The sequence below is a fragment of the Dermatophagoides pteronyssinus genome, unplaced genomic scaffold (assembly GCF_027571235.1).
Source record: "Dermatophagoides pteronyssinus isolate colony J.1.1.1.1 unplaced genomic scaffold, Derpt_VIB-CSIC_2022.12 sq0007, whole genome shotgun sequence".
Taxonomy (NCBI): Eukaryota; Metazoa; Arthropoda; class Arachnida; order Sarcoptiformes; family Pyroglyphidae; genus Dermatophagoides; species Dermatophagoides pteronyssinus.
The window spans coordinates 1033120-1059401 of NW_027461531.1; the positions used below are offsets into that span (position 1 = coordinate 1033120).

At 32.3% G+C, this 26282-nt stretch overlaps 2 protein-coding genes across 4 annotated transcripts; one reads left to right on the plus strand and one right to left on the minus strand.

Moving 5' to 3' along the window:
* Positions 1-64: 64 nt before the first annotated feature.
* On the minus strand, positions 65-6277 carry LOC113799371 (uncharacterized). The gene is made up of 4 exons (XM_027349989.2): positions 5889-6277; positions 3098-5829; positions 356-3037; positions 65-300 (listed from the first exon to the last, which is right to left on the minus strand). The coding sequence occupies exons 1-4, from the start codon at positions 5974-5976 to the stop codon at positions 181-183; spliced, it is 5622 nt and encodes a 1873-aa protein (XP_027205790.2). The 5' UTR covers positions 5977-6277; the 3' UTR covers positions 65-180.
* On the plus strand, positions 5825-25006 carry LOC113799563 (lachesin-like). 3 transcript variants are annotated; one of them, XM_075820793.1, is made up of 13 exons: positions 5825-5947; positions 19426-19586; positions 21017-21161; positions 21227-21289; positions 21453-21555; positions 21610-21689; positions 21761-21844; positions 21915-21959; positions 22866-23129; positions 23195-23257; positions 23342-23452; positions 24347-24406; positions 24471-25006. In XM_075820793.1, exons 2-13 carry the CDS (start codon positions 19485-19487, stop codon positions 24527-24529), a joined length of 1179 nt encoding a protein of 392 aa, XP_075676908.1. In that variant the 5' UTR covers positions 5825-5947; positions 19426-19484; the 3' UTR covers positions 24530-25006. The 3 variants fall into 3 exon arrangements, with proteins under 3 accessions (XP_075676908.1, XP_075676907.1, XP_075676909.1); XM_075820792.1 differs by lacking the exon at positions 5825-5947 and adding an exon at positions 6974-7390; XM_075820794.1 differs by lacking the exon at positions 5825-5947 and adding an exon at positions 18251-19340.
* Positions 25007-26282: the final 1276 nt, after the last annotated feature.

The window sequence follows — 26282 nt, forward strand, 5'->3', positions numbered from 1 at the left end:
TAAACCGGCATTAATCTAGTTTAAACTAGAGCAAACATCAAAAAAACATGGAATGCGAATGAAATACATTGACCAAACAATTGGATTTATTGTCCATATTTAATAATTACAGTAAATGATTGCATATTATTATATTATTCTAGATTCGACAATGCAAGTCTAGACTTATCAAAATTGTTACTAATGATGTTGGTAATTACGGAGTGAATCAATGATTGCCAAATATGGATCTTGTAATTCTGGTTGGATATAGCTTTCATTTTGTGGAATTTTTCCATCATTAGCGTTGAGCGTAAACAACTAAAAATTGAAATTGTGTATCAATAAAAGATAACTGATAACAGCATTCACTTACCCTGAGCAACAGTTTTGATTGAGGATTAACCAAAGGCCGATTTTCCCAATCAGGTAGATATTCATTGAGTCCAACGAAATAGCATCGAAACAACCGATTATTTTCATATCGGGTGATTAGTGCCTGACATCTGTTAATTGTTTTACGATCACACTCACGCAGACAATGAGCCAAATCAACTGGACGACTAAGCATCAGTGTATTATCGGTCACTTTGGGTGAAACTAGTGGCCATTCGACTGCCATATAAAGACTATCATCTTGACTCTGTATGTATTCCGCTCCAATTTCTTTTTCATTATGGCGAGACACCAAAAATGCACTCAAGGCTTGAGTAAAATTAGTTTCATAGAAAGCACAATCAAAATGCTGCAATTGTTGGTCAGCTTGTCGAACCGGTATGATTATGACCAATCGACAAAAATGAGATTGAATAAAGTTCGATGATTTCGAAGACAAAAATGTTGGATTACTGTAGTATAGCAATTTTGATTCCCATGTTCGAACACATCGGTCTAAGCATTGATGGCGATCGGTAACGTTAGATATATGCCAGAATGCCAGTCTTCCGCTGTTGACAATTGATTTAGAGATTGATTCTTTTTCATCTTCATTTTCAATTCGTTCAAAGGAATCATATTTATCGACTATTTCGTCGGAATCAAATCGTGTGGTTACGAAGGATGGTATTGAACGTAATCGATAATATTCAACAGATGTAGACCAATCTAGATCTGGATATCGTTGTAAAGTTACATTGTAGTTGTAAAACAGGCAACGATAATCTTCGGTATTGTTCCATAAGCGGCGATTGGGCTCAATAATTACCAATTGACATTGATCAAGATGATTCGTTCGATAGTAATTATATTCGGAACATCGACCTAAGCAATCCTCAACAGTAGTCATATTATCTGTAGCAATCAGAATAGGTTGATACGACTGCCGCATGAAATTCAAGGATTGACTGTAAATCGATGGCTCGACATAATCATAAGTGTCCGTATCGACTAATTGATAGACGAGCACTTGGTCATCTATCGGTGCTTGTATCTTTTGAACATCCATTGCTTCTATATAATCCTGATTTGGATAATAATCGTAATACAAACACTCATATTGAACCAACAAACGTGCTGCAAGAATCGAATCGGACATAAACATTGGACGAGCAAAAATAATCCATCCATTCGATTCTGGTTTGTCAGAGTTTTGACGTTTAGGCCGAAATAGTGAACATGTTTTCGCATTCAAAGCTCGACTAAAATGATATTGGGCTTTCCATTTAGCATTAAATTCATTTGATTGCTCGTCAGTCATTATTTCATATTCAGTTAGATTCAGTTGCATGATTAATTTGGGACGACCATTTTGGCTGGAGTTTCTTAAAACTCGATATACATTGATCGGATATTGGGATAATTGTTTTTTATAACGTTCGTGTTGTGATTTCTGCGTCAATTGTGCATCGATATCAATATCATATATCATACATTCATATTTGTTGTTTATCGATCTGTCAGGCTTGGCCAACACCACTCGGCATCGATCTGGATCGGCATAACCTGACCTAGTTCGAGCCCAAAGTAGTAAACAAAGACGAAGACAGTTTCTTGGATTTGTTTCTCCGTTCAAACGATATAATGGTTCATAACGGCTAAGCAAACGTTCAATTGTTGATTGATTTGCTGATGGGGAATCGCTAGCATTAAATGACTCTGTAGCAAAATAATCGTCTAATGAATCTTCTGGTATAGTCGAATAGAATCCAGAATCTGATTGTCTAATATTATGATCAGGTAGACTACGTAACCGAAATAATCGAATCGTATCAGTCTCAAGTTTGTTATTTATGACATTCCCATAGAAACGACATTTTAGATGATTAGTTTTGAGTTTTCCGATATGTAATTTTTGACAATAATGAGTTATATGCCCCGATGATAAATCCATTGTATTTGCGAGCAAACAACGGAACAAACACTGTTTCTGATCGGTAGCGCTCATGGTTAATTCGCTTAGAAGCTGATTACCTTTTGTTTGCATGTCACGCGTTTCAATGAAATAATCCATCACGTGATCGAATGAAAAATCAGATAATGGCATCTTTCGCACTGTGAACCAAGATTGTTCCGTAAAAGCAATCGGACTTAATTCATAAAATGTACAATTAAAATGACGATCCTGCTGTTTATACCATTTAACCACAAGAAACCTACATAAAGGTTTTGCAAAAGTTTTTTTGGTATCATGTTTCGAAAGAGAATTGTTGCCAACGGATTGTAACCACGAATTGAAACAATGGCGATAACAAAGATTTTCACTGTCAACATCATACCATTCTTGATAGGATGGCGCAACCGAATATTCAGAATCTCTTATTGTTGCTTGGTCATGAATGTTAAATTTAAGAAATGGCTCAGGAGTATCAAAAACATAGGCTGACATTTCTAATGTTCCAAACAGTTCATTATAATTATCATCAATAATATTTTCTCTTTCACGTTCCAGTTCTCTTTCACGACGTTTACGAGCAACAATAATTGGAGATGACATTCTCTCAAATGGTCTGTCCAATAAGCCAGTTGTTTCGAGATCTCTTTTGGCCATACTAGCACGTTCAGTCATCAACAATTTGTAAAGAATTTGAATCAAATCATCGCTGAACAGGAGGCAAGTTTTCTATTAGGGAAAAATAATGATCAGTGATTGAAAATATTAGTTATATTTGAAAAAACATACTGTTTGATTGTTGTCTCCATCGAGCACTTTTTCATAAACGGCTACAAATCGACATTTTGGATCAGTCATGGCTGTGCAATAATGTTCACATTCCCGCACATCAGTCATATTTGTTAATCGGCGTTTAGGCTCAAGATAACGACCAAGAAAATATTTACGATCCTCTTCTCCCATCAAAAGTTGTTCGAATAGTCTAATGTAAACAGGTTTATTTTCAATGACAAAATCCGGCTCAATATTCTTGGATTTTCGGTCCATCATTGCAACACCAATAGTCCAACCAGCACGAATACTAAATGAATCAGAAAGAACATCAAGATGGCGTTCATTATCCGTTTGATGCTCAATAAGACAAAGACCTGTCGGTCGATGATGCAAAACGTATGCACAGGATTTATGTTGCTGTTCAATACATTGCTGCAGACAATCTAAAAATGTTTTACTAAAGCCAATTGAACCATAGAGTCCATTTTGACTTTTGACGGCTTTCACTCTTTCCAAATGAAGACCATCATCACCGTCAACCAAATCAACAATTGAATGTGCCAACATTGGTCGCACATTTTCACCAATCAAAATGTCAGAATCATATGCTCGATGCCATCTTGGCTGAAGGAAAGTGGTGGTTGATGTTGGTTCCTCTTGTAAAAATGTGGCAAACTCATTGCCATCACTGTATGATGACGCATTTGTCAGTGATGTTTGTACATCCAATTCATATGCAAGACGGCATTCCATGTTACGATGATTATACGTAAAACCAACACAAGTAGTCAACATTTGCCAACAATATTTTTGACATTCTTGTAGTGATTCTGTTTGTTTAGTTTGTAAAATTTTTGAATATTGGTTATCTAAACCATGGTCAGATATCTGGAGCCATTGATAATTCGATCCAGTCTTTTCTGATTCTAATCTAGAAACCTTGCAATCTGTATTGTCTGGACAGTGAGCAATCGTATCGTTAATTTGTGAATGATTTGTATCCATATTTCTAAGATCCGGTGATTTTCGTTTCAATCCTAGCAATTTAGCTAATTCATCGTCCATTAATTGATCGGTATTATTGTTTTCATTAGCATATATCACGTACGAAAATTGATCATTTGTATTGTTTAAATTGGATGATGGTGTAACTTTGATGATAGTATCATTTTTAGATGAAAGTTTTAATTCTCGTTCCATTGGAGATATTGTAGTGGTATCTGATGCATTCAATATTCGCGGATCAAATGTAGCGATAAAATGACTAAGACGATTTGCTAATTTACTATTATCTGCCGCCGTAGTCGTAGTTTCTAATGTGTCGACTCGATTTTCTAAGTCATCATTTTCACGTCTTGATATATTCTTCGGTTCGTATGGAACAGTTTTCAATCGAAGTTTTGAAAATGGCCGCTTATTTTTATCAGTTGTGAGTATTTTATCTGAGATTTGATGACTATCTATATTACGTGCTTGTATTATATCTTGATTATCATCTGTATGATTATTCTCATAAACAACGCCAATGCTTTTATTGAAAATTGGTGAATTAAAAGCGCCTTTTATTCTTAAATATTCTTGCAATTCATCTTCATACACGACAAAACTTTGCATCGAATTTTGTTTTGACAGTTCTTCATTGATTGGTTTCCCAGATGCAGAATTTGTAGCAATTGAATCTTGTGTACTAATTCGCTGATTTTTTGATTTGATTGTCGAAGTCGTTGTTAGTTCACTAGTTTCAGGATTCGGTTGTCTTCGGACAATTGTGTCATTATCATGATTATATTGATCTTGAAGGTCATCATTAGCGTAAACAACGTAACTTACTTGCTTTGGTTGATTATGATTTTCGATATCAGCTTGACTTGAATTTGATCGAATGTTAGGTTGATTTGGTAAATATTGACTTCGAGAATACATTGGTGTTGTCTGAGAAAAAGTTTGTTGATTCAAAACAACTGGTCGTATCGTTTTCTGCTGTGAATGTGAATCTGAAATCACATCATCATGATGTTTATTTAGTTTATTTAGAGAATCTTGTGACCGAATAGGAATCTGATCGAAATTTGACTGTCGAATTTTGTCCTTTTGTAATGCGCGACCCATCGGTTTTGAAGAAATTTTTTGGTTTGGAAATCCTGTTTCATAATGAAATTGATGATAGATGCCCGTTTGTGGATCATAATAAAGCTGGTTGGGAGAAAAATTTTTTGGCTCCATCACCATTTTTTCACTTTTTTGAATGTTTGGCTTTCTTATTCGGTTTCCTGATTCCTTACCAATTTGTTTATATTGAGATTGCTTTTGATCTACGGTCGACTCGGTATTTGTGCTTACTTGGCGTCTATCTGGAAAAGAGGAAAACGGTGGAATTGATGTTTGGTCATTATCATTTTGTTGGTATTGAGCGTGAGAAACTGGAACAACATAACGATGATTAGTCGTTGCCGAATAAGCTGGCTTTCTTGTCATTATCGGGTTTCTTCTTATTATTGGTTCATTGGAGTGGAATCGCGATGAAATGGGTTGCTCATGGCGAGCGTATTGAATTGATGTTGATTCACTCGAATCAAGATTAGTTGTCTCCCGTGAAGATGAATGACAACCAGAATTGTAAGGCCAATCACATGTCATTATTGAAGGATTGTAATGAGTACCTGGCCCACAATCGAACGAATATGAAGCGCCATGAACACAGCGATAAAATTTACCACAATCAGTTGGATTAGGATAAAATCCATCATCTATGAAAATTTGACAATTTTTGGCTGATATTTCCTAAAAAAATTGAACTTTAACCTACCTTGGCATTGAAATGCAGCATAACCATAATTGTATGAAAATGAAATGAACCAGATAAAGGTAACAATATTAATTAATCTAGGTAACATCGTTCATTCCTTAATAATAAATAGATTTTGGTTTTGAATTGACAAAATTTATTTCAGATAGCTTAAATTGTTTACAAATTTTTTCTGTGTAATCAACTGGTTTCATTCATGGAAAAAATTCAAATGAACAACCACAATCATCCTAATGAGGATTTTAGCCTCGATGATAAGATTATGAATGACTCAAACATTGATTTTGGCTGCCTCCCCTTATCCTTCAATATGTCATATGAGTGGATTGTTTGTCAAACATCGGTAAATGATGGTGAAATTTTCCACATTTATATCCTGTCATCACTATAACCATTGAGCACGGGTTTTTTTGCATTTTTTTTAAATTTGATAACGCACCCTTACAGCCAACTTTATTGCAATCACTGTATGTTTCAAGCTATGTTTCATACTTATAAACATTATTCATTACGTTGAAGCATGAATCACGATGTTTTCGCATGTAGGATTAGTGGGAAATCCTTATACTTCAACAACAATAAAAATTGACCATTTATTGTTTGTCAAAATTCTTCAGCTCTGATTATTCATACATCAAAAGCTTCCTTTATTACAATGTTCATTCCGTCAATCAAGCTTTTAATCGACAGATTTGTCATTTTTTCGCATCAATCCAAAGTATCATTGAATAAAATATCAAGAAGTAGTGGTGTATGAAAAATGAAATTTATCTTTGCCTCTACCATTTGAATAAAATGATGATACTGTTATTGCAATCAAAATTCTTTTTGTTTATATTTTGTGTGAAAGTTGTCAATGTTCAATGTTGAAATTTTAAAAAATGGCCATTTTAATAACAATCTAAACCGTCAGGTGGCATTCCATTAGTCAATTTCCATTACGTAAAATTTGGATAAATTAAATGACCAAAATTCAATAGTGGATTCGATAGGTGGGCACGCACGCGTCACATTTATATGACTCTTGATTGACCGACAGTCTCGAAACGGATATATTTAAGTAGAAAAAATACGCGCCAGTCAATTCATTTATGAACTAGCATTCAAAGTGTTCACATCTATATTTTTTATCATTGTTTTTCATTTTATTACTTTAAATGGATTTTTTCTTTTTGATGCAAATAATTCTTGATCAATTCATTTCAAATACATATGACGATTGATCAGTATAATTTTTATCATCCATCATTTTAACAATTATTGGTGGTGTGTGTGTGTGTGTGTGTGTGTGTGTGTTTTTGTGGGTGTGGATGTGTTTTGATTCGACAACCATTAATTCAAAAGAATAATGTGTTATTTGTTACGACGATCAAAATGGCTAAAAGCCATTAATTGTTGGTTCACTTGTTTGATGGTTGCTTTACTTTTAATCAGAGCTACCGATCATAGTATTATCAATAATTTGGATGACGGTCTCAATCAATATCATAGTCATACTAAAGGTAGATTGTTTTTTGTTGTTGTCTTTATTATCGATCCATATTATCTATATAAAAAAACACAATCGACAATTATGAATTACAATTATCATTGATCATAGTTAATAATTATAATACATTATGGATATCAATTAATAGTTTTTCAATTATTATACACTGTTGTTTATAAAATACAAAAAAACTTTTTTTTCAAACAAAAATGATAGTCAAAATGAATGTTTGTTTGTTCAAACCATTTGTTCTGTCCGATGAATTTATCCATTTCGATTCAGGTATAGAAATTTAAATTTATCGCCTGTAAAAAAAAGAAAGGATGCCGGTCTAAATGATAGACTAAATGATAATGGTTTTCCTTGCTGTTGTTTTGGGGCGTCGACAGCATTGTTTGCCAATGTTATTTATGGAAACCATCAAACTCGACGCGATCAAAAATACATTTAGCAACAAAAAAAATGGGCTCTAGATTTTTTTTTAGAATTGGAAATTTTGGAATGAAAATAAATGTCACTTTGATGGCTATATGATTGTATTGTGTAGATCGTATATGAGGAGAAAATTTATGTCCTATCCTGGAAATAGCAATTACAGATTAGGACAAATAGCCATCAATCGCAGCGTAAGAAAAAGTGAAAGCAAGGTAGCCATGTTTTATGTTAGTCGTATATCAAGAATAATGTAGAATAGGGGGGTATTTGCAATATTTTTTTAAAAAAAGTTGTGACAATCAATGTTTTTTCAACCATTTGGCAGTAGACCGGTTACCGGACACAAATTTTCAATTTCAATTTTTTAGCACTATAAATTTTATCTTTTACCTGTTTGTTGGCATAGAATTTTTTTTTGTTTTGTTTTAACACTGCAATAAATTTTATCTAACTAACGATTTATCTATGTGTGGTTTTTCAATGAAAAAACAACCGTCTTTCAGCAGTTTCTTTTCTTGACAATTTTGGTGAATCCCTTTTCGGATATTTTCGCAATCGATTCGATGGATCATCGTGGCTATTTGATAGATTATGACTCACCATTCTGGTCCAATTCGGTCATAATGCTGAAACATCAATCATAAATGATGAACTATGTCATTTGTTTTGTAGATCACCATCATGCATGATAAGACCACTAAAAAAACTTGAATCAAGCGAGCGAATGTCTCCATTTTCTCTTATCTCAGCTTGAACTGTTAATAATAATGCAACCGGAAAACCAGAAAATATAAACTAACGTTGTCGGTATTCTATCTATCTTTCTATCTATCATTCACTTCCTATGAGAACTTTCATCTTTCTCTAATTTGATTCAAAATTGTTGCCTAATGATTCATTGAATTCCCAAGAAAAAAACTAGGCCTGTTTGTGGTTTGTCGAACTCGATGATAGTGCCGATTGATGTATTGTCAAGTCGGATGTCATCGTCATCATGTTGAATTGACAGAGCATGCAAAGTTTTATTCATTTTGTCATGGTCGCATGGCCGGACATGTTTATATTGTTATTATTTTACTTGCTTGTTTAATAAGAATGTGTGTTTGTGTTTATGTTATACAAGTTTGTTCTGTTTGTCGTTCATTCGCATAAACAAAACAAAAAACAATTTCAGATTCACTGCCCGGATAGTACAAATGATGCTTAGATTGTCATAATGAGCCGTAAACATTGTTATAAGCAGATTAGATCATATTTGAAACAATTATTTTCACAACTGATGTAAAACTTTTGCCTGAGGGCTTGCCAAAATTCTCAACTGTAAAAGAATCGAGATCTCAAATAGATTTTTATACCATTAGAACGCGTGCAAGTTGTTCAGACAGTCTAAATAATCAGCTTATCCATAATGGGACATTGATTGTCTTCCATTACATGGATTCCATTTGTACCACCATCACAATCATTTTGTATTTAATCGGGTTATGATGACGGGCAATAACCATTCAATATTCTGAGACTAACCGATCGATTCAATCTTCTAGCCTAAATGGCTACCGTTCAAGACCATCAGTTTTTGATCGGAAACCTTATCCCAGAGTTATGGCTGAACAGTCATTTGGTCCGATCGATTCTTTAGCTGTTCTTTTTCCAAATTTGAACTGATGCTGTGATTAACTTAATTACAATTTTGATGGCTCATGTATCTCCGTATATATTCAAACGGTATCTGTCTTAACATAAATTGGCCAGCTTTGGTTTGGTCAGTAAAAATTGTAAGTAGCAATAATGGCTGCTACGGATTGTCTTGATCAGTAATGCCAATTCAAGCCTAAATTAATAGCCGCTTAATTCAGTCTTAATTCATTGAATGGTGGAAATTGTCTAACGCGAAAGCCTAGTGTTTGTTGGTAAATTGTTCAGAATAATATTGGCTTGGTTTAAAAATGTATGAACGTGTGTCGTGGATTGTCATCTCGAATCATAGGTATCTGTTTTGGGCAAATTCTAGCCATTTTTCATGATATTAGTTGCTGTACATTTGCAGTCATTGTGTGATGATGAGAATGGCAAATTTGGTCGACCAGAGACGGTGCTAATTGTTTTTTATTTTTTTTCTACAAATGACTGGACATTGTATGTATTGATGCTATGACCATCATCTATCATGATCACCATTGGCACGCAGCCATATGCAGCGGTGCGAATCGGCTATGTAGCTCCAAACAAGTATAGTGACTTAAAGATAGAATTCATAGAATCGATTGTTCGCTCCATTCATTCGCATCATTAATAATTAACTTTTTTTCTTAGCTCGGCTCCTTTTTTTGTCTCAGATTTTTCATTTGCGCCCAGCAAAGATTTATGGCTTTTTTAGTACACTAGTCAACCACAGCCGTACAGATTCAACACAAATAACCTAGCCACAATTGTATCGATAAAAGCAAAGAAAATTAAATGGGTGGTGAGTGACTTTCTTTGTCCATATCGGCCAGTCACTATTGCAGACTTTTTCATGTTATTTAAGTTCCGGTTATAGTAATGTGTCCGGAAATGTCATTTTAGCTCACCTGCCGTTATTCTATTTATTCGTCTATATTTTACATGTTCTTTTATCATTAAATTGATAAAAGTTTGATTATTGCCCACTAAACAGTGGTGGCCACCAGTTATACTTACATCTGTATTGCTTTCTCATGTGATAAAAATCTCGCCCAGCAGTTGTGATGGACCCTAATCAGAAAAAGATCTGTGTGTAGCATGGTAATGCATTACTCTTAAAAATCCATTCAAGCGTCCATTTTATTAATATTACAATACAATTTACCATTGCAAACCTTAAACAAACTAACAGTGTTTGTGTGTGTGATTGGAAATTACTTTCCTATGAACCCAATCTGGCCAGCGAAATGAATTACATTCAATGATTGAATCGTTGGTCAAATTCACTATTTACAATGCTAAACAATGAAAATCATTATTGAATTCATTATTATCATTACAGAGAAAACTAGAACGAAAGATATTAAACTTGATAATGGACAATCGTTCTCTATTATCACCATTCGATCATATGGACAAAGTTTATTTAACCTAATTGATTAATCTGCCTTTTTTTATAATCGAATAAACTCTCTATTTCTCATTATGACAAGTAATTTGGATGTACTCCTTTGGTTACAGGTTTGGACATTATAAGTTGTAAATGTTGGAAAATGAAAATGAATTCGATCCATTCCAATTAAAGTTTTTTTGTACTAAGTGGGCCAACTTTGTTTTGTTTTTCGGATCGTGATCAGAATGTAGTATAATAATTCACGTGCAGTGTATCATAATTATTCAGACAATAGTTATAATGGATTAAAGCCGGACGGAACAGGAAGTTCTTTATTCATTGTTCATTCGAGATTTCTTGTCGGAATCGATTAGAAAATCGAATTGTCTATTTTGCTATTCTAATTGATTACAATTGTTCATTGTTGTCATTTTTTTCAATATTATTATTCTAACAAACCTGAGATAGTCATGATCAGTGATGCATTCATTTGTTCATTGGTCCATTGTGAATCTGTTCATTCATTTCTGCTCTGATGATCTAATTGTTTTTCGAATACAATTCTTAGATATGACTATGACAGTATGATTGCAATAACTAAGGATGTAATCATGAATGGCCCTGTTCTGTTTAAGGCATTCAGATAAGCAAGCTTTCCATTGATAGTTTCATGCAAGAATTATCCAAAGAATTCATTGTAAAATGTTGATTAAAGCTTGACTAATCTCTTACAATTTATTTTCATCCTTTTTTATTGAAGAATAACTTACAATTATAAGTTTTTACTAGTTGATAATGAATAAATTTTATTCTAAGTTGATTTTTCGCTAATCAACCAAATGAGCATTCGAATCGTTCGCAGCATGAATCTATGTTCGTTTATCTGTTTGTAGTTAATTTTAAATCATCAGAATGGTCATTTGAACTGAAAAAAAGAATTGCTTATTATAAGTAGGATTGATCGAATTTTTTTCCCAATGACAACATTGATCATTTATTGGTGACCAAAGCACGACGTGATTCGTCATCCAGTTTTATTGAAACCTCTGATGATGGTTTATTAATGTACGAATCAATGATGATTTATTGGATTCATTTGTTATTGCTTTGGCTATAACCATAATAAAAGCTTTACTGTTCATTAGTAAAGAAAATGACTAACTTTATCCATTTGCAAAACTTCTATTTGTTCGTGTTTCAATTTCATTCACTAAAAATGTTGAATTACTTTTTGATGATCATATTTTATCAAAACTTTTAGATCCATGGCGATGACGATAGTGCCATGACATTTGTAATAAAGATGGCCATCATTGGTAACTGTTTGCGTGATATCAGAGGTCAACGTTTGTTCCAATAGACCAACTGGTCCATGTATTATTATGACGATCATGGTATTTACATTACGGTCGACTGGTGCTCGCGTGTCTGCTACTTTGTATCATCATATGGACTTTGTTTGCTTAATAGTCGAAGGCCAAGTCGATTAAAACAGTCATTCTGCCCTAAGATGATTGGGGTAGCCATTAAACTCGTCCGTATATAATAATTCATTGATGTGATGTAAATTTAAGGCAATAATTTAGTTGCACCATCAACATTATGATGATGATGATGTTACTAACAATAATGGGCCGGAAATTATCCTATACTTTTGGCAAAGAGCTTGATTATCAATTTAGCCTTGGAAATCGCTGTTTGAATTTTCCTTTTTTTTAAAAATAAAAATAAAAAAAATGTTATCTATAAACGACTCTATTCCATTGAAATAAAACTGTTCGTTTACATAAGACCTAGTCACAATAAATGTATGTCTCTATTACAAAAATGTAAAGGTTTCAGATTACTAACTACCGTAGGTTTTGATGCTGAACATTGTTGCGGCTGCTAGGAAACCTATGTATCGCTTCGATATAGTATATTTAGATTTCTTGTTTTACAGGAAATTAAACACGATCCGTATCGATTGATTCAAACAATCATTTCCAAACCGAATAATATGTCAGTAATATGATAGCTGATTGATAAAAATTCAAGAATGCTGACTACAGAACCCAGATTCAATTTTAGTTTAAAAAGTAACTCCGTATTCCATTTTCATAGGATGAAACATATAAATGATGATTGTCTCTGAGCTTCGCCCACCCTACCAATCATTTGATGTTCTCGGTGAATTTCTGTTCCAACCGTAAAAAAAACCTACAAAACTCAGTACAGATGGCCATTTATCGAGTAAAACAAATGGTCCGTTGATTTGGAAGGTTTTCCCGTTTCGACAATAAACACTTAGACTGTTTGTCACCTCTCTCCCTTGATTTGAGATTTGTCCGGTCAAACACATTGTTTATGGTTTGGAATCGCCTGGATAGAAAAAACCCCATGAGGTCGGTATGCTTTTCGAATGTGGCAATTATTGATGAAATCAAGTCAAATACAACTTGTACTAATTCTAATTTACGGTGTCTATCCCAATGAATCTAAACAACTAAAGTTTGCATTAATTTCTAATGTTCAGATACAAATGGATAGTTTGGATAGTTTGAATCTCGTTGATTTTAATATATGGCAATTCGAATCATTTTATAGCAAGTAATAACACAAAACAACCAAATTTATTCGGTTAATGGATTCGTTTTCTTGTCAAATCTTGGCATTAGCGTCAGATCTCATTTGGGACATAATGTCATAGTTGCTGAAGTCACAATCATTTTTTTTGCATTCGATATCAAGCCTGAGAAATGTGGCCAATTGTCATTGACATATGACAACAACCGACATGTTTGCTATTTTATTGCTAAAATTAATGTTTGCTATTTTTTGATTGTATTCTACTGATGTATTCGAAAGATATGCATGACACAACAACCATGACAATATGACATTTGTTTCCCAGGTCATCATCACCAATGAGCCCGTTCCAAGATGTATACAATGATGATGATGAGACCAAATTAAGGCCAATTGATTTTTTTTTATAGATGCCACATGCATGTGTGTGCATCTTATCTCATGCATGAAACCTGATACTAGAATAATAATAATAAACAAAATAATTCAAGGAATCGCAGCTGGGTCATCTACATTACATGTCATCCATATTAGATGATGATGACAGGAAAACGTGTATACAGTGTATGTCAATCAAATTTTGTAGACAAAGGTGATGATTAGTTGACGTGTATGGAAAGGTCATGAAAGATGATAACCATATGACTCATCATCATCATCAAAATGGTCGAGTTCATTTACTACCATCCGGAAAAAATCTCAGCTTCTGGAATGTTATTATTATTAAAATTCTTTGCTTAGGTCAGAATTTTGAATCTATTTATTGTTGAATCATAAATGATTGTTGAATTCATGATAGAAAAAAAATCCGAATTTATCTACTTTTCGATTCGATTTGGCTAATCGTTGTGCTTTGTTGTGTTCGATTGTTAACTTACACAATCTCGATTATCACACATTGAATATTATTGTTTAGCTTAGTTTAATAATGGAAAGAAAAACATTCTCCGGTATATTATGAATGAAATAATTTGTCCTCCCTTTTCATTGGTATCCAAAAAGAAAATGTAATGTATGGAATGTGAAAAATAATAATAAGATGGACAACATTGCCAGATTTTTTTTCGTAATCAAACAAGATGACCATTCATACTTGTTCATTTCTATTAGTATGTAGCAAATGGAATCGTTATTCGAATTTATATTTTTTCAAACTACTATGATCTTGTTCATCATAGAAGAAATAAAAATGAGAAAAAGAACCAATTGTTACCCGACTGAAAGAGAAAGAAAAAATGATGTCCTGCACTGCGGTTGATACAACCCCTGATCATTAGGATAGTCTGCTTAAGTATGTGTGTTTGTATTGCATTATATCCTTAATATATCAAAACTATGTTTGCATCGTTTCGAATTATTATTACACATTCGGCATTTATCATGAAGTTGGCCGGCATGACAATATCCAATGTGTATTTTGTATATGTAAGTTATCCATTGTTAGATGGAATTTCTAATTATCTATCACCAATGGCCGATTTGAAGAAGAGAGAGTATTTTAATAGAAATGGAAATTTCTATCCGTACAATCATCACGAACTATAACAGGAATTGGATCGATTTGGAGTTTTTTTTCTATTGTATTGTTAAATCGGCTGACAATATATAGCAGCTGACAATAGTCGATGAAATTTTTTTTTTTGCAATTTCTCGGCATATTTTAAAATGTCATTTTATACACAATTTCAATATCTTATTGTTTGTTTTATAGTATATTACGGTAAACAGAAATACAGGCCTTGAGAATACAAATTCTTATTTCCTATAGGCCTCATGCCAACACGTTCACAATTTTGTGGCTTTGTCATCGGATAAAAAATTTTGGATAGATCGAATAGGATTCAATTCCGTTTTTGATTTTAGATCGCTTTTTTCAAAAAAAAGTTATGAGTGGCAACCTGACGACAGAACTTTATTGAATGCGATGACAAAGACAAGTTTGCGGATAATAAAAAAAATAGTAATAATAATAATTGAATCGAATGAAATCATTCCAGTTGTCATTGATGAAAGCCATTATTCTCCTTGTCAATCCATTCTTCGCATTCATCATTATAGCAACATTTCGAATAAGAACCCAGATTTGGTTTGGTAGTAGTTTGTTCGTTACGTCTCTTTTGTTCAGTTGATATTGTCGAATACAGAACCGTAAAGAAAGAAGAGAGATGGTAACCGGGTTTTTTTTTGATTTTCACCCAAAGCTCAATATGTCACCACCATTGGTGCAAATAATTTGAAAGCATGAGAAAAATCTTGTATCATTTTTCCTGACATCTAATTAATTCTTTATGTTGTACATAAATTAGTTGAAAAAAATTATTACCTTGAAAAAATTCGTTTTTACTTTTCTCTCACATTTATGAATCAGGTAGATTGTGTTCTACTATTGAATTTTCAGAGCAATAATGACGTTAACCAACCAAAAATCTTTTATCTAATAATGAGTATCATAAATGTTTTTATAGTTATCGATTGTGATGTTCATATTAGTCAACTAAATTGGTAGTGGTCCACTTAACTGATCATTCATTTTCATTCGAATTGACGGGCGTCGATTCCGTCTACAATCAAAAAAAAACCATTTTGTAATAGTTTATATTGCTATCAAGTTATGATCAACATAATCAAGTCAATCACAGTATTCATGACTTGAAAATGAAAAGTGAATCCATTTTGGGCTCCATCATCTACATTGTAACAAAAGGGATCCATGATGGGCAATCGGTATTAAATTAATGAAAGATGCATCCCAATTAGTTATGCGAATGTTAGACCGGCTTGACTAATTGCCTATAACCGATTTTTGTTATTGTTGTGCCACATGTGTTGTGCCATCCGGATATGATTGCCGTGCAATCAAAAGTTGTTAAAGGATGCCATCCAACAAACAAAAACTCATTTTGTAACACACATGATTTGTGTTTGATTGGATTCGCTTCTATTCTTGCAAACTTTTTTCCGTTTGGCCACCGGAATAGCAGAACACTAGAAAACCCGAGTCAGGTTTTTTCAGTACCGATTGGTAAAGGCCAAATAGATGATGATTTTAGTTGATGGAAGAATTTGTGATTCATTGTCATGCTCGTCAGCCTATTTTGGCTTCATTTCATTTTCAGGCTTCTTCGAGTGAAACTGAAGTAAAACAATCAATCTAGATATACTGATTTTACCGTTTTATCATTTTCGAATAGTTTTTTTAGTTACTAAAAAAAATTTGGATAAATTGACCAAACTCATTAAAATGTCATTTAGAGGAATTTTTTTTCAGCAAATTCATTTGCTCAAACTTTAAAAAATTTGCATTAATGACTTTGGTTGGCGGTCAGTTATAACTGAAAGAGCTGTCATCATCACTTGTAAAGAATGAGATAATTAGACAATTAATCTAAATTATGCATATAACTGGATGACTAAATTTGCATGAAACCAATGACCAGACATGTACCATCGAATTGATGGTTTCAAAAAAAAAAAAAAAATGGCAGCTGGCTGGAAATCTGTTCCCGGCTTTAGCATCAATTTTTTTTCTTTCTCTCAATTGAATGTTTATGACCCACATTCTCAATATCCAAAGTGTTATAAAACAAACACGTGCCGTCTTTTTCATATAATGATATATTATGAACAATTTAGTTTAATCATCTATCATTTAACAATGGTAATTGTTGCTGTCGCCTTATTGTCTCTTTATTTTTATATTCTAAATCGAAATTTGTTTTTGAGGTTATTGGGTCCGATTTCTTATTTTATAATATTGATCATACAATCGATTCGTCCAATCATCATTCATCACGTGCATACTGCTATGTGTGTTCGCACGTGGCATCAAACCGTATTGGCCATAAAGCTGTTGACAGTGACAGTTGGGTGCAACAACAAAAAAAACGATCTGTTTATCTATAGACTTATCGAACGTGTCCAAAATAGTCGAATGGTAGATTATTTATAGATGCTGGGAGATTACTTGCTGGGATTAATCTTGATATAATTTCATTCATTTCAATTTGATAAGAATTGCCCAATTCAATGTATAAGATTGTTTTTTTTACCACTGAATAGCCACACACACACCATAAATAAATAAAAACCAAACCTTCATCACACACCACCCACACACGCGCAAGCAAGAACAATTATATCCTCTTGGTTCAAGTTATTAAATTCTTCTCTTTTTCAATTTTTCTTTCATTGAATCTCCATCATCGAATTCATTTCTCATTTCATACGGGAGAAAATAAAAATGTGCTAGTGATTGAATAAAAGATCGAAATTTTTTTTTCGATTAATTTTCGGTTCAACAAAAAATTCTTCTTTTTTGATCCTTATCAAGTTATGTTATTGTTGTTGTTGTTGTTTTTCGTTAGCCAAAACAAAGCCATTTTTTTGAATTCGAATCAAGAACAATAGACTAATGGAGTGTAGAGAGTTATTCTTTATTCTTTTTATTTTTATTTTTATTTTTTTTTGAAATTGACTTAACTTTCCCTTATGTCATGGAATATAGAAAATGAATTGTAATAGAACCATGTTTTTAATGAAAAATTTTCGTCTCTATTCTTGTTTTTCTCAGTTTATGTGTGTGAATAAATGTGTGCATCATCCGTATATGGATCCATGGATGATTGACTATGATAGAAAATCTATGATGTTCTTTTACATCATTGATAGCCATTGAATTGCTTTGGCCTCAAACATAAATTTTTTTTACTGGCAAAACAAATCTATGGATAAATACAATGTTCAGGCCATGTTTACTTATTGGCCAGGTTCGTGCATGTGTTTGCAATTTTTTTTATATTCATTCGCTTAGCTAAGAATGATTTGCATATTATTTTAGCATCACGAATCCATGCATCTAATCAGGCGAATAAAGTGTCGATTACGCTTGATGAGCAAGAACCCTCTTTTTTCAATACAAAAAGTGTTTATGTTAGAAGGCAATTCAGTGGAAAACATGCTGACATCAAAGACGATGCAAGTTACCAATGTATATTTATGCCATCATATATTTAACACAATGATCGAATGGCTGAAGAAAAAATAATGCCAGACAGTCAAAGACCATATCGTTTCAATCAGATTATCGCTAAAAACTTGACGGCCGAAGCAATCGGAAAAAAAATCAATTCGATTCGATCCACTTGGGACCAAATAATAATAGTCCAGAGGGTCATGTTTTGTTGCTGTTTATCCCTTTCTTTAGATGGCTTCCTTTTCGACTGTCCATTTTCATATCTATCATTCAGATCGATTCGTATTAGTTGAATATCAGTCATGAAAATGGATGCATTATTTTTCAATGATCAGGTTTTTTTTCGTTCACCAATCCTGATGAGTGCCAATTCCGATAATCACACAATCGACTGCCTGATTGTTGATCTGACTTGTGATTGACTATGATTCGACACGAAAAGAAAATTCGATTCTGTGATCGGCATCATCATCTACATGATTCCCTAGTGAGATACAACAACATACACAAGTAATGTTGTCGTTGCATTTGCCTATTAATCATTACATCCGTTTCTATTGTTGAATTCTATTGAAACGAATTGTCGATTCGTGGACAATATTCAAGCAGCTATTTCAATGACAGTCACAATTAATAATCATCAACAATGACAATATAAAGGCCGTTCTCATTGTTATTGATTCTGATCATAATGAAGAATCGGCCTGAATAGAATATTTCTAAACAGACTGATGAATATAATAGTATCAAGTCAACATACACCTGCCTAGTTTTTACCCTCATAGCATCCTCCCACTTTGCATCTAACAATTCGAGAATATCCCCTTATATCAGCCTGAATACTGGATCTTTTCGTTTTGATGATGCCATGATTGTCAGTAATGGTTTTCTAATGCAAATCTTACATAACTATCATAGCCAAATGGATAATCGGTTCGAATTCAATTTATATTCAATATTATCATTCATTTTCTTTTCTTTTTTTTCTTATTCTATTTTTTCTTTCTTTTTATGACAGAATGGGTAACATTGCCAGATTGGATAGCTATCAAAAGAAAACGATATACATTGCATCAAATGGATGAGCCTGAATTTGTTGGTATGATACCGAATTTGACCGTATCGGTTGGTCGTGATGCCAAATTTCCTTGCATCGTCAACAATTTGGATACATATCGAGTAAGTTATCATTGTATTGTTTGCAATTGTTAGGCCAGGTGTCTATGAAAAAATAAAAGAACAGAATATATACCAAACCATAAGTTAAAATATTGGCAGTTGGATTCATATTATAACAATATGTAACTATTATGACTTGGAGCCATCATCAATCTCAGAATAAACTAATAGTTTTGACTACTATTGTAAGGAACAAATATATTCCTTGTATTCCTTATATTTTGGGATAAAACATGTCATCGTTTATAATGAGAATCTTGTATTTGGTGAGTTGTCTCTACATCAATTGTCCGCTGACGCCGTTGCCACAGCTTTTTATTTTTTTTACATGTTTTTTTCTTTTTTTCGTTTTGTTTTGTTAGATGGGAGATTGCTAGTGTTTGTTTGTCGCGTGTTAGCTTTGTTTTTTATTGTAGACTGTTTTGCCATTATTCATTCACCTGGGGCCTTTTCCAATCGCATGTCAGAGTATACAAATATATGAAAACATGGAATTACTTGCTTACAAGAATTCACCGCACTAATAATGATAATAATAATAAAAAAAATTTCGCGTTTGTTTGCAAATTCTATATATATGGGCGACTTCATATTGATTCGATCGAAACTAGGTTATACAAACAAGGCAAAAAAAACATACAAGGTTCTATTCATTAGTATTCATCAATTTACTATGAAGCCATATACCAATAATAGGGATATTGACCAATAATCATCATCATCATCATCATTGTCTGATTCAATACATATCTATTCATGATGACCGTAATTCGCCAAAGACAACCTTTCCTACATCATCATCATATTGCAAATATTGACTGACTGGATCATTTTCAAAAGCAGCCATTGGGGAAAATTGATTCATTCTCTCTTTTTTTTTGGTTTTGTTTCTATTTCTCACACCAACTACTTTTGCTGATTAAGATGGCCATTCACGCGATTCATTTGTGATAATTTTTTTTGCTATATCTAGAAATATTCTCGTGAGATTTGACTTTACCTGTTTCACTCAATAAGGTTTGTTCGACACTGCTGGTATAGCAGAATAGATGAGAAAAACTGATTTTTTTCTGACTTTTTGACAATCGATGATGGTGTGTTAGAGACCAAATGGTGTTGTATGCCAATTTGCATAACGAATTTTTGTTTTGTACATCCTTATAGTGATATATTCACATTCAACTCACTGAATCGTGCTTCAAATTGAATATTCAAACAAAATGTGAACGGGTTTTTTTTATATATGTAGCAGACAAATTAAGTGCATTTTGCTGTTGTTGTCTCATCATCAGATATGAATGATGAGCATATTTACCAGAATTGTTTTTTGTTGTTTGTATGAAACAATTGTAGTGAGAGAAAAAAATATTTCATTCATTCATTAAAAAAATGTTTTATTTTATGTTTTATTCTATCTGGCTATACTATAGGTCGGTTGGATTCGTAATGAGGATAAATCAATTCTTACTATACAACATCAAGTTGTCACACGTAATAGCCGCATATCATTGACACAAAGTGAACATAAAATTTGGACATTACACATTAAAAATGTGCAAGAATCCGATCGTGGAGGTGTGGATGCTTGAAAATGTGATTTTTTTTAAATTATTAATGATTGATTTAAAATTATCCACCAGGTTATATGTGTCAAATCAATACAATGCCAATGAAAAGTCAAGTCGGATATCTTGATGTGACTGGTAAGTTTACATTTTTCCTCATTATTATGATTAAGTATGATAATTTCGCACATGAATATCAAAACGAGTGAATGAAAACCTAACGTCTTGCCACATGGATCACACACATTTACACAAAAACACATTGATACTTGATTGCTTTGTATTTTTTTTTGTCTTAAAGTTCCACCAGATTTTATCAATTCGGAAACATCATCCGATGTTGTCGTTCGTGAAAATCAGAATCTTACCTTACGTTGTAAGGCACGTGGTCATCCTGAACCAAAGTAAGTAACATTTTTTTTCAACCATCAGCTTCAACCAATCATAATTGATTATAGACTAACTTGGCGTCGAGAAGATAATAAGCCGATCGAATATGGCAATTGGCAATCGAATAAAGAAAGTGGATTCGAATATCGTGAGTTTTAATAATACCCATATAGCGTTGAATGTTTTTTGCTGATCAAATGTTTTGAATCAAAAAAAAAGCCAATTCCACCGAAGGTGAAGTGATCCACATAGAAAAAGTAAGCCGTCTTCATATGGGCGCATATCTATGTATTGCACAAAATGGTAAGTTGATTCGGTTTATTCACTGTAATCACACTGACATCTGACAAACATTTCAAATTGAACGAATTAGGTATTCCTCCATCGGTATCTAGAAGGATCGTTCTCCAAGTCAATTGTAAGTACATTGAAACATTTTAGTTGTCTCAAGGTTGCGGTTACAATCCATAACTACTTTTCATGAGAATTGTTTAGCATTTAATACTAGAAAAGAATCATTTCTTTCATTTCAACCGAAAAAACCTAGTTCATTTTCCATAATGATGACAGAATTATCCCTGGAATCCTTATGCCAGTGGCAGAATTTTTCTATTATTTAGTTGAGCTTGTCCAAAGAGTGCAAACAGAGAATTTTTATTTTATTTTTAGAACGACAATACAATGTTCCTGCCCGAGTGTTTATCCTGCCGACAACCAAAAAGCAGCAGTAGTTTTTCCATAAGTTTGTATGGCTATTGTGAGTATTGGGTAGGCCATTGTCAAGATGATGATCACAGATACCATAGGTGTCTGGTATATAAACTAACAATGTGCGACATAGTAATCTCTAAGGATTACTGATTCCATTCTGAACAATGAACGAATTTTTTTTTCACTCGTTCCCGGTGAGCAAAATTGTACAATAGAGTTATAGAGATTTTTGGCGACCAATTTCAATAATCATCCAGCTCAAGTCAGAACTTAGCGAGAATAAAGCATTCCACTTTTTTTTGATACTCTATCATCATGATGATAGAGGAATCGAGAATCTTTTCTTTCTTTTTGTTGCTCATTTGTTCTGTGGCCAAGAATAATTTTTCATTTCATACACTTAATCTTGAATCTGTCTATCCACATTGAATTATGGTGTACAAAAAAAAATGGCGTCAATATTGTTTTGCTAGCTTGTATGATGAACACAATATAAATGTAATCACTCATTGTTTCCCTTTATGTATGGGAGAGAATAATTTGTCACCGATAATAAATTGTTGTTACAAAGAATTGTTAAGTGAAATTTTTTTTAATCATCTTTAAATAATAGTTCCACCTATGATTTGGGTGCCTAATCAATTGCTGGGAGCTTCAATCGATGATCAAGTTATATTACGTTGCGATACTGAAGCATTTCCATTATCATTAAATTATTGGACAAAAGAAGATCGTTCTTCATCTACGAAAGGTGATGAACCAGATCATGCTGAAATTATGATTGTAAATTCAGATAGATATCGTATAGCCAACCAGGAACAATCATACAAAGTACATATGAAATTGGTTATCAAACGTATTACCTCCGATGATTTTGGTTGGTGAATAAAAAACAAAATTTTCATTATTCTAATAGTTTTTAATTATTTTTTTTCATAATAGGCACATACCGATGTCATGCTAAAAATAGTCTTGGTTCCACACAAGGATCCATACGAATCTATGGTATTTGGAACATATTTGAATATTTTACAATTTTATTCATTGTTTTTTCATTGTTTTGTTTTATTTTGTTTTGTCTTATTATAGAAATTCATCGAAATCCTTCATCATCATCAACATCGTCTGAATCGAATATCAGACCAATTACTACGGCCAGAAAGAAGGAACCATCTACGGCCAGAATACTTGGTTTGAATGGTATTACAATCAAACACGCACACACATATCACACAAACATATATATTTGACCTTGATGTGGCAGACGTGTATATACACGGGAAAAAATTCATTCACTCGTTTTTTGGGATCCAGGTTGCCTAATGTTGACACTTTTTTTCCCAAACAATTCAAAACAATCAGAAAACAAAAGGGAAAAAAACTTTGTTTTACTATCGATCGATTATTTGGGTTCTATTTTCTCTATAGTTGTTGTTGTCGAATCGAATCGAAATCGACAAACTTTTTTCTTTGGCTGTGTATTTGTGTAAAAGATTGCCATCACTATTTATATTATTATTATTATTATTATTATCGTTGTTTGAAATGAAACCCGAATTGTCTTTATTTTCTAAATTGTAAATTTTTATTAGTCTAATATTATAACACAGGAACAATGTTGTTACACCAGCGGCAATAACAATAGGAAAAGAAGAAAATAAAAACAAAAAAATATAGAAACTTTGAGATTGAATGAACCGAATCGACAGGCAATCTGAAATAGAGAACAATTCAAATGCATGATGATGGGCCAATGAATTAAATTGAATTGAATTGAATTCGATTGTCGATTTATATAAGGGCCATTGTTTGTCAATCCAATTCCATTGCGGACAATGATGATGTTGCCCGTATATATATGACTTTTCTAATTTGAAATTCTTGCACACACACACAGACACACATATATTAGCTCACCACATACACATCAGTTTCAATGCAATATGGTTCACTAGATTTGAATTAAATATTAAGATTTTTGACAATTGACACATTGAAAATTCAGAAAGAAAAACAAAACCAACATGTGTCATTCACCCAATTTTTTTTCTTTTATTGATAAAGTTTCATTTTTTTTAAATTTATTTGTACCAGATTCATCAAATGATCCAATGAATGAAGAATATTATTCATCAAGAACAACTGAACATAAAGGTATTTTGTTTATTATTATGGTTATTTAAACTTATTTTTTAATTTATTTTAATTGAAATTATAGGTCAACTGATTCATACGTTATTAGTGTTCATACTGATTACCAGATTATTAGCATTTTAATCAACTCAAATCGATTAAACGATCATCACCATTTGTATAGATGCCAAATATACTTCGACAAACACCAACACACATTTTAAATATGAAACTATTTTCATAAATATACCAGTGGATTAGACCAAACTCACCACGAAAAAAAAACATAAACCAAAAAAAGGAAAAGAAAAAAAATTGTATTTTGTAAACACACACACATAAACATTTGTACGTAAATCTCATCATAAATCAATCTGTTTTAATTTTCATTATCAAATGGATCGATTATATTCAGCAATTGAATTTTTAAATAATGATAGCAATTGAATTTCATTATTCAAACAACAAACTAGCCAAACAAACATATATACATTCGCACATTCAATTCAATCAGTCATTGAAAAAACAACATATTAATTGTGAACATTTAATATCATCACCATTTTTTTCTATATCATTCATTTATTTATGATAATAAAAGAACTCGCCATATTTATAATCTTATAACCAACAATATTGGATTCTGTTCATTTTTTTTTTTTTTTTAATTTAGAGAAAAGAATCCTATACCGATAAATAGGATTATATATTAATACAAAAATAAATACAATTAATCAATGAATGAGAGAAAAGAAAAAGAAAAAAACAACAAAAAAAAAGAAAAATTAATCAAAAATATAGATAAATAAGGCATGGTAATAATTTTTTTTTTTTTTAATATTCTGTTCATTGAAACATTAAGTGGAAAATAATATCATTCAGTTGATAAAAGATTCTGCCAAAAAAAAAATTATCATCGCCATCTGTTATGAAGGAACAAGAATAAAAATTTTATTTAAAAAAGTTTCAATTACGATTCAGTTACACACTGGACAATTGATTTCAATAATAGAACTAATACTTTATAATCGATCTATTATAAAAAATCAATTGGATTGCTAGCTCAGCACAATCTCACATTATAAAAGTGTTTGCGTAAAAATGATGTCTTTTAATTTTAATAAAAAGAAAGAAAGAATCAAATATCCATTCAAATGATTGGTCACGTTCGAATGGACATTAGACCAATGTAAATTTACTGTTCATTTTGATTCGAAGTTTAGTTATATTTTCTAACCAAAAAATTTCCAATGATCGTATCGATTTCTATAATAGTAATTTGATCCGATTGGCGTAACAATCAAGATGATAGCAGAAAGTTAAGGAATAATAACATATGACGATTTTTCATCACTCAAATCAAAGAACAAGCCGTTCCTATTAATCAGTTTTTTTCTGATGTTTGCATATGTATTAACGTTCCGGTTACATAGTATTTGCATAAATACAAAGGTTAAGTTTATTAAAGCCATAGTCAATCAACTGATTGACAGTGATAATATGCTTGATCTGTGTAAATGAAACAAACGGATTGGTGATAGAACTTGAACTTGGTTCTCATCGATAAGAACGCTTTAACGTGGTGAGATGTAGATATGGAAAATTTTCCATATTTTTCATAAAAATCTTATTTGATCACGATCAGATATGTCAATAAATAAATAAGGGTAATAAGATGGAATGTTTTCATAATCAATATGTTAAAAATAAATTAAAAAACCGGAACTATTTAGTGAATAAACATTTACCATATCATTTCTTTTATCAAATCTTTGATTCGATTAGGAAAAAATTAATCATTTATTCAAATGATCGATAATAGGATTTTCACTTAAATCATATTCAACACTTATATTATTAGTATGACGTGATTATTATGAACAAATTATGGCAACAA